Source organism: Seriola dumerili, unplaced genomic scaffold, assembly GCF_002260705.1.
Source record: "Seriola dumerili isolate Sdu_G_001 unplaced genomic scaffold, Sdu_1.0 BDQW01000388.1, whole genome shotgun sequence".
NCBI lineage: Eukaryota > Metazoa > Chordata > Actinopteri > Carangiformes > Carangidae > Seriola > Seriola dumerili.
In genome coordinates this window covers 498,302-508,031 of record NW_019174643.1, presented here as the reverse complement: position 1 = coordinate 508,031, position 9,730 = coordinate 498,302, and the positions used below count along the sequence as shown (strand labels likewise).

General features: G+C 41.6%; 1 protein-coding gene across 10 annotated transcripts in view; it reads left to right on the top strand.

The window, feature by feature from the left end:
- Positions 1 to 244: 244 nt before the first annotated feature.
- The window catches only part of dysf (dysferlin), a 68,479-nt gene continuing 58,993 nt past the window's right edge, over positions 245 to 9,730 (top strand). For 7 of the 10 annotated variants that reach the window (XM_022761125.1, XM_022761120.1, XM_022761118.1 and 4 more), the window contains exons 1-3: positions 245 to 477; positions 8,797 to 8,852; positions 9,274 to 9,365. In XM_022761125.1, the coding sequence (XP_022616846.1) occupies positions 390 to 477; positions 8,797 to 8,852; positions 9,274 to 9,365 (236 nt within the window). In that variant the 5' untranslated portion in view covers positions 245 to 389. Of the gene's footprint in view, positions 478 to 3,005; positions 3,258 to 8,796; positions 8,853 to 9,273; positions 9,366 to 9,730 lie in introns of those variants that run through there. The other 3 variants (XM_022761126.1, XM_022761124.1, XM_022761119.1) reach the window with 1 other exon arrangement.

Below are 9,730 nucleotides of genomic sequence, written 5' to 3'. Positions count from 1 at the left end.
TGTGTGTGTGTGTGTGTGTGTGCGCGTGTGTGTTGCTGGCCCTTTAAGCCAGTTGTGATTGAAGGGACTGTGTGTGTGTGTTGTGCATGAGTCAGCCAGTGCACCTTGCTTGCCCTGAGTGTGTGTGAGAGAGAGAGAGAGAGAGAGTTGGGGGGCGAGGACAACAGCTGAGAGCTGCAGCTCTAACAGTCGCTCTCTTAGTCTTAATTCATTCTCTCTTCCTCTCGTCCATTTGTTCCCCTCTCTCTCTCTCTCTTCCTGTTATTGATCTATTCTCATTTTAAGGATATTTCTTGGATACACTGACGCCCATATATGGACCTCATGGTGTCTGCCGGGGGGATTTGACAGAGCTCTGCTGTGTGTGTGTGTGTGTGTGTGTGTGAGCCATGCTGCGTGTGTTTATTCTGTGTGCAGAGCGTCTGCATACGCCGGACGACGACATCAGTGATGCCTACTGCCAAGTCATCTATGAAGGTATGGAGGGAGGGAGTGTGTGTTCATGTGTGAGAAGGAGGTCGGGAGACTGAAAGAGAAGTCTGGGTAAGAGCGAGAGAGTCAGAAGAAGAGATAAAGATTTAAGGATAAAGTTCATGTACAAAGAGCAAACTGTGTGTTTGTGTAAGACTGGGATGTCACAAACCTCTCTTTCTCTGTAACAGCTGAGAGGTTATTATTGGACACCCTCTGCCAGTCGTCTTTCATGGCTTCCAGTCTGTGTGGGGTGGGGCGGAGAGAGAGAGAGACGAGGCTGAGAGAGGGAGAGAAAGAAAGAGAGAGGTGGATAGAGGGAAAGAAGAGATGAGGTGATGATGGAGGCTGTCGGGGTGCAAACCTCCAAAAAGCCAGTCCCCACGAGGTAAACCGCTTCATTTTTAGGAAGGATAGTTTCATGATCTAAATAATATTCAGGTGACCAAATGAACATGTGAAAACTTTTTCTCTTCTCCTGTAAAAAGTGTTGAAAGTTCATATGAAGTTGATGTGGGGCTTAAAAGATTGTGTGTGTCTCCGGGAGGGCATGGCTGTGTTTATAGTTACAACCACTGCTCTTTCAGCAGAGTTTATCCTCTGGGCCCCTCACCCCCTCTCTCTCTCTCTCTCACACACCTCCCATGTTTCATCCCTTGTCCTCTCTGGTCCGTCTTTTCGCTTCCATGCTTTCTCCTGCAGTATTTCATTTGGGCTGCAGCAGACTACAATACAGCCCAGTGTACATACAGAAGACGCAGAGATTTCTAACTCGGTGTAAATGTGTCATGAACTCATGACACTTTGTCAATATTGCTGCACAATAGTTTCCCTGTGTGATATAGGTCAGCTCCTGTAGTGTGTCTCACACACACACACACGTGTTTGTGATGTGCATGTTGTCTAGACTGGAATGGATCAAATCAGTGACACTAGCTGACAGAGTTTATGAACGAGCTCTTATATCGTTTCTAAATTTTTTTATTTATATTTCATATACTTGCACTTTATATTTACAGTGTGATGCTCCACCGCTCACGTGAATAATAAAGGAGACGTGCTCCTGTAAGTCGACAGTCACACACTCTGAGCCGTGTCCTGTCTCACCGGACAAGAAGTGATGATGCACCATGAAACGTCGCCTGCAGGTTTTTCCTCACTGGCTGAGATCTGATACTGGATCTGCTTCAGAGCTGAACACGCTCTCAGAAACTGCTGCATCACGTCTTCTGCTCACAGCTCATCACATTTAAAGGATGTGTAGAAAATTAAAAAAGGCTAGCACGGAGGTTACTTGGCAGAGTATTTTTTTTATCATCTCGTGTCCTCATATTATTGTTTCGCGGTGTGGGTGTGTATGCCCTGCATTATGTCTGCAGGTGGCACCCTCTCACTGAGCATGTGCTGCTCTTCATGCATCTGTGTGATGATGTGTTGACTTGGCTTTTTGAATTCTTAAAATCTTGAGATCTTAAAATCTCTTGAACGTGTTCAGATTCAAAGAATACACATTTAGATGTTGAGGTTTTTATGTTTTTAAATTAAGCTCTCTCACTCCAAAGAAAACCTTGGGATTTGTTGACCTGACTTGATCTTGATCGGCCTACCACGCCTCGGGGACTGTTCTGTCTTAGGTCATGTCTTTTCCTCTGTAAAGACCCTGACAGTCCTTGACAAGTCCTTGAATTTGATGGCCAAGTTGAGTGTGGGATCTGCATGTATGAGTTCATAGATAAGTTCCTCTTTTTAGGTTTTGGAGCCAATTTCACTTCTGTATGAAATCTGTAGCATAATCATTTCATGTTAAACAAGCACAGATTAATCAGTAACACCGCAAATTGTTACAGTTCCTATACAGTTTTTAATGCAGTCACATGTTTTCTTCAACAAGAATACGTTTAAAAGTTTAAGATTTTTTTGCTGCACTGGTTTTAAAAAGCTTTGACAGTTAAAATCAGCCCATAAAATGTTCAAACGGAGAGTAAAATAGAGGGATAAAAGGAGAGAGAGAGAGGTGGAGTGAGGCAGAGAATGTACTGGCAAATCGAGAGGCAAAGATGTAGGAAACAACCAGGAGACAGTAGAGGAAAAGAGCACAGGAAATGTTGAGATTTCCTCTGGATATGAGGTGTATGTGAGTTCCCGACATGCTCGCTTGTTGCCCTCTTTCCCCTTCGAGTGCGTTAGAGGGAGTCAGACAGAGAAAGGAGCCGGCTTGGTCGAGACACGTCTCCTCTTGAGAAAAAGAGCTTTTATTTTGTAATTTCGGACACTGACAGATGCTGTGAGACTAAACAGGAAACAGTCTGTGGATAATTTGTTTTTTGCAATGCTGGGATTTTTCCATTTTGCCAAACAAGGACTTAAGCTACTGACGACACTCTAAAAAATCCCTTGATTTTGGTTTCAATTGATAAAAGAGTCGGTTTCTCTTTTTTCAAGCAGTTTATCTTTTTTTTTTCGGAGCACAATATTTCTCCTTTTTCCACTGAAAAGTGCTTCTCTTTCATACTTTTACTCTTGCCACTTATCCATCTTTGGTTGCCAGTTTTGGTGGTCGGGCTCATTGGTTATTATCACTGTCAAAGCTCCTCTGGTCATGTACCCAACCATCCCTCTGGCCCTGGATCTCACCTGGTGAAACAGAATCACCTGAGCAAGTTATTTTAGCCCCCGCGGGATTCAGGCTTTGGACTCAGCTGAGATTTCTGCCATGTTGCGTTGCGTTCTTCAGCGGGCCAACAACCTGAGACACTCTGACCCCCTGGCTAGTGTCACCTTCAGAGGTAAGGGGATCATGGGAGATACACTTGATTGGTAAAAGACGATACAAAGCAATGTGGTACAGGAAACTCAGGTGTTGTTGTAGAGAATACAAAGTAAAATTAAGAGCAGAGCAAGTCTCGAGCCTGTCTGTCATCTTTATATTCAAACTGGGAGTCGAGCTGTAAGTCAACCGTCCTGTAGCTGTCTTATGTTTTTGTTCCAGGATTTCATCAGGGGTTTATTTTTAAGTCTCAACTAAATTCAAATCTTTAAACCTACAATGGCAGATTTGTTTTTGGCCACTTGGGGGCAGCGGAAACAAGTTATGAAAACAACGTATTCACCTTAAAAAGGGACAGTTACTTACACGTCTAACAGTCACATAGGAACATTATCATTTATCTTGAGTCCTGTTTCTGCCCACGAGGTGAATGTAAATCCAATATTTCTTCTCCAATAGCTCCGGTTTTGGTCTCCACCAGCTCCTGGAGGGAAATAGTGACGTGAATGACGATGGTGGTGCATTTGCAGCCAGTCTGCCAACAAGCTGGCAGAGTGTCAGAAATTCCTGATATCAACTCAGATTAGAGTTGAAGTTGGAGGCTGATGTGCTCATAATTATGCTTTAAATGAACTGACATTTTAACAACATGTGGTTGACTTCAAAATCTTGGAGAACACTAATGTAGGTGGCACAATCCCTGCAGAGATTACTGAGTTATAATTTATTTGTTCAAGTCCAAGATTAAAGTCTCAGTGTGTGTGTGTTAGAGAGTATAGATGGCGGAAAGTTGCCTCAGAGTAAACAAATTAACTGAGGTGGAAGTGACCTGGCTACCTGGCCTCAGCAGCTCTCTGTTTTTCCATGGGTTTGTTGTTGTACTTTCCACGAGTCAGTGTCTGCCTCCTTAATAAGGTGAGCTCTGCTCTTAACTTCCTGCCTTTGTCCGAACATGGTTTCCTGGTGCCATCACACACAAGCTCGTGTTACTTGTGGGAACCTTCTTACCCCGACCTCAACTTAAACCAGATTCCACTCTTAATCCTAGAATCAAGGCTTAGGTGAAGACAGCACAGGTTAAAGAACATGAGTCTCTCATGGTCTAAAACAACAACCAGCAGCTGATTCTCTAGCACGGATGAATTTCCATTTATTGCATTTTTTTGCAAATTTATCGCAAATTTAAAGTCAGTATCAAGTTTGATTCGTCGTTTATTCTACATCTTGTGGCGCTGATCTTCGAGAGGGTTTTAAGCCCAGTTGTCGTTGTAAAGTTGTGTGTCTGTGTTTCACGCAATTAACACACAGAAAACTATTAAATAACCATCATTATTCCCTGAAGCTCAAGTTTACATATTCAAATTGTCGTAGGAAAGTGGGAAATCTTCATATTTGAGAAGCTGGTGCTTTAAAAATGACTTTAATGATTAATAAATTACCAAAACTGTAAGTCAGTTTTCTAATCAATCAGCTAAATCAGCTAATTGATATCAACTAATGATTTCAGCTCTAGATTACTGATTGGTTTCTGAGTTTAAGAAAATAAGGAAACAACAATAAAAAATTTCGCAACAGGCTCCTAAAGAGGTTTTAATCTTCCCACATTTTTCCTGTCTTCTTTTCTTGTGTCAGTCTTAATGACTCTGGTCTACATCATAATTCACTCTTACAGTGAAACACATGGGAGTCATTTAATTTCTGTGACTCTGCAACTTTCCTCTCAGAGCACTCTTCTTCAATCAAACTGTAAACGACCCCGATCTTAAATTAGCAGAGTCCTCTTCATAGATCCACGTCTGTGCATCAGAGAAGGGACTTAAAGCTTAAAGTAGACAAGGCAGATTGACGTAAATGTCACATTATTACAAGACATCTCCTCGAATATATTTAAGTCATAGACTGATAATTGTCTCGGAGAAGCTGAAGGATCATTTGTGGAAATAAAAAAAGACAGATTTCTGCTCTTGAGGTTGTTTGCGTCTCTGAGTTGCAACAACTTCAGGAATTTAGAGCAGAGAAAGCGAGAAAGAAAGAGAGAGAGAGAGTTTCCTCCCCTCCTGAAACACAGATACCATGTCCATTTATAGTAATTAGAGATGATAATAATCAGACAAGGAAGCTGTGGGAGGGGAGGGAAAAGACAGAGAGAGTATGCGTGTGTGATAAAGAAATATTTAACCAATTTAACTGTTAGTTAAATTTTGTGCAAATAAATGTTGTAAATATACATTTTACTTTCTCTAAAATAAAACACAGATCTGAAAATACTAATAAATCCACATTAAGCTAAATACAGAGAGAGCAATGAACTTTCTCTGTGACTGTTGCAACGTAAACTTTTCTGACAAATTGCAACACACTGAGAGCCTTTAAGCTTTTTTTTGGAGAAAACACATCCGGAGGAATTCATATCTGTAATGAGGCTGGTCTTGAACAACTGAATGAATGGACCATGCGGAGATTTGACGAGCAAGAAAAAGAGAAGACGTTACGACTGATAATATATAGAAAGTTTAATGAAGCATGTGTGTATGTGATTAAATGTGACAACATGTGCTTGTGTTTGTTTGCCGAGGGCAGGATTTCCGGTCAAAGCGTTGTTATTGGAACTCTTAAGTGTTGTTCTTTGTCAAACCCCAAAAATAAAAACTGGCAACCCTGCTACCCTGTCCTCTGCTAATTATAGCCTGGACACAGTCACACACACAGCAGCCTCGCATTGTCCTCTTAACAGTGACAAGTTCCTTGTTCTGGATCGAGACACTTGACTAAATAAATAAGTGATAAAGCTGTCCCGTTAGTGGAAGATACATCTGTAATAATAGACAACAAGTTCATTGTTGACCTGTGTCAGGGAGGCGCTGCTGATTTATGAGCTGTGTCCCGGTTCAGGGGCTGCATCCATTGGAGGATGCGGTCTACGAAGGTTATATTACGTATGAACCCGCGGCTGTTTGAATCCGTTTTTTTTACGAGACCGCCATTTGTTCAAAGGTGGAAATGCTCAGTCATGGTGCTGACCGCTTATTTCGCTCGTGATATGTCATGTATTACATTAAAAAAAAAACTTTGTATGGACATGTTAACAATGTTAAAAACTGAGGGGTCCTTTAACGGCATGTGCTGGACAGGTGACAGGCGTGTTTACGTTGTTTGAGCTCTGAAAGACGAAAAGGCGCAAAAAGTAGCGTGACCGCCCAGGTGTTGTGTTGTAAGTGAATGCTAGTTACATGCCTGATGTTAGCGGGTCTTAGCTCGTTATTTGACCCGCGTAAAAGTGACTTAACTTACACAAAAGCTGGTTCAGTTGTTTCCGAGCAGGGAAACACTGTTTAACACACCGTTATTTAAATTCAAATGCTCCGATTTGAGACGTGGACGGTGATTATTGTTCAGGAACCAGGCTAGCATGGCATTATATTTAGCCTTTTGCTGAAGCTAATCTCACCCCACAACCTAAACTCTTTTTTAAAAAGTGGGTACCTACTGATAGACTCTAGTTCCTGGACTCAAAGTGGCGACAAATGCAGCAGCGCTCAGACCCGCAGCCCAGGTCTAAACTTAGGCTTCCCATGCGTGTTTCTCAGCCCTGGGGGGGTCACAGTCTGTTCTATTCTGGGCTCATGACAGAACCTGTGCCAAGCTGGACCAACCAGGAAGTCAACGCTGTGCCACTTCTTGTTCCTGAGATGCTAACTCAAATATCAGACACACACACACACACACACACACACACACACACAAATATAACGTAACCTCTCAACCCTTCTGTGGAAGGGTGGAGGTATTTTTTAAGATATCTTCCAAGAACGGAGGTACACTTACGTAGGTATTTGTGTACGTGTGTGTGTGTGTGTGTGTGTGTGTGTGTGTGTGTGTGTGTGTGTGGGTAGGGGGGGTGGGTGGGTGGGGGGGTGTTTGTGTTCTCACATTGGGTAAAGACTGGCGAAAACAGGAAAGCAAACAACCTTTCTCAGGGTGTGTGTCTGGAGAGAAATAATTTGTTTGTGCACGTGTGTGTGTGTGTGTGTGTGTGTGTGTGTGTGTGTGTGTGTGTGTGCGTGTGTGTGTGCTATTTTAAATGGTTGTTTGAGGGTTAAGACTTGGTTTTAGGGTTGGGGTTATTTGTAAATGTTCAATTCAATACAGAAAGAAAATAGAGAAGCCGTCAACGGATGTAAAATACATTAAATAAAATACATTGTTCGGCGACGGTGCAACAGAACCAAGAAATCTCCTTTGCGAAATTGAACTGTCAGTAGATTTTTTAACATCATGTGTAATTTTAAATTTTCCGTCAATACAAAATACATTTTGATATTTTTACACTCGCTGCTCAAACAGTAAACTATGATGATTATTATTTAGCACATACTGTATGGGATGAGTACGTTGCATGGATTTGGGACTCAGCCTTAGTCTAGTCTTCTTTTAACTCTGTCCAGTTTTAATTTCATGGAAATTAATGAGTAGTTTCTAAAACGAGACAATAGTCATTGTCTCTGTTTCCTTTCATCTGGAAAGAACATCTCGACCTGTGTGTGTGAGACTGCTCCGCTTTTTAACTTCAAACCGAGTGGAAATGATGATACTTGTGCCCAATGTGATAATTCACATTCTTGTGTTCATGTATGTATGTGTGTGTGTGTGTGTGTGTGTGTGTGTGTGTGTGTGTGTGTGTGTGTGTGTGTGTGTGTGTGTGTGAAAAGAGCTCTTCAGTAGCTAATGATAAACCCTGGTAGTTTATTAGTCCGTCTTACGCCCTGCATCCTGTCTGAGTGCCCAACGGCCAGGAAATCAGAGCTCAGAACTTCATGTTACAGGAAGCCACAGAAAGATAACACACACACACACACACACACACACACATACACACACACACACACACACACACACACATACATACACACACACACACACATACATACACACAAAACCAAAAAAACAAAAAAAACAAAAAACTGTAATATGAATGTGTGAAATATTTAGTGGTTGGAAAAGTTTCTTCTTCACGTCATTCTGGTTGGTTGGTTTAAAGTTGTCTCCCACATTGCGACAGTTTGTTTCATAATTAACTAGAAAAACATTTCATTATCATTTTAGTTGAAAATATGTGTACATGAGTTCGCATTGTATCAGCAGGTCTTGAAAACATTGATTTCATTTTTCTCTCAAACAAAAAAGAACCTTAAAATAGTCTAAAATATTTTTTTATTGTGTTTAAAACGTGAAATGTAATGTTGTTGATGTGTAAGATTCATATGTGGACCATCCACTTCCAGCTCCACCTCGTCTTTAATGTTCAATAAATTAAAAATATCATTAGGAATTATTGTTACACACAGGTGGGAAGTATTGACAAAACTGACTAGTTTTCATTGACATCTTTCATATTGGAACAGGATCGTCAAAAGGCTTAAATTTAACCTGCTAGCCTGTAAGCTATCTAGCAGGTGGCTAAGGTTAAGCTAACTCAGAGCGCACAGTCACATTTTGGACCCATAAAGTTTCATTGTTTGTTTGTCTTGTAATGTTCTGGTTTCTACATCTTGTTTCAGGGTCCAAGAAGAAGACAAAGGTTATCAAGAACAACCCTAACCCTGTTTGGAACGAGGTACGTCCTCAAATCCATCATTTATTCAGAGCATTACAGGTAAAATGCTGCTGGTAAAGGAAACTGAGGATGGACTTAAACACATTCAGTCCTCATATTAAAGCTGTAATAGGGGGTTTTTAATGTGCAAATACGCTTGTCTTTTCAACCTAAATCTTAAAGTAGAAGTGGAATAGAGACGAGTTTCCCAATCGAACCTCTTTTAGACTCTAATTTCAGGATTTTTGGATGCTAACGTCAAGTGTCACAACCATTTAGAGCAGCCAGCAAAGTCATAACTGCCGTGTGCCTCCCTAGGGGAACCTTTCCAGCAGTTACCTAAACATCAGCGCTGTGAAAGTGTCTTTTAATTGTCAAGATTTCTTCCTTCCAGATCCCATTTTCACTTTCTACATATGTTGTTTCCCGTCTTCTCTGTTAGGGTTTTGAATGGGATCTGAAGGGGATTCCTCTGGACTCTGGAGCAGAGCTGCACTGTGTCGTCAAAGACCATGAGAAGATGGGGAGAAACAGGTACTGACCCTTGTGTGTGAATATGTGCATCTAGTAGCAGTAAAAATACAATAATTACTTGTATGATGTTGGGTTTTCTGGAAGTCGGTCAGACCGCCCAGTAGGACAAGACTGAACTATCTCAACAAAGAAAGAAATGGGGTTCGTCCAGTCCTAGAGTAGTAATCGTGTATCCTCAGGAACTCCCATCCAGTCGGGTCAGCCATTCTTCCCATAGCTCCCAGTTCAGGAATTGAGATAAGAAGTGGAGCATTGTCAGACTGAGTGATATTGTGGATGGATTGGACCAAACTCCGGGCACAGGCAGGGCAATGTGGCCCGGGGTCCACAGCTGTTTGTTTTCTGAAAACACCCCTTCAGATGGT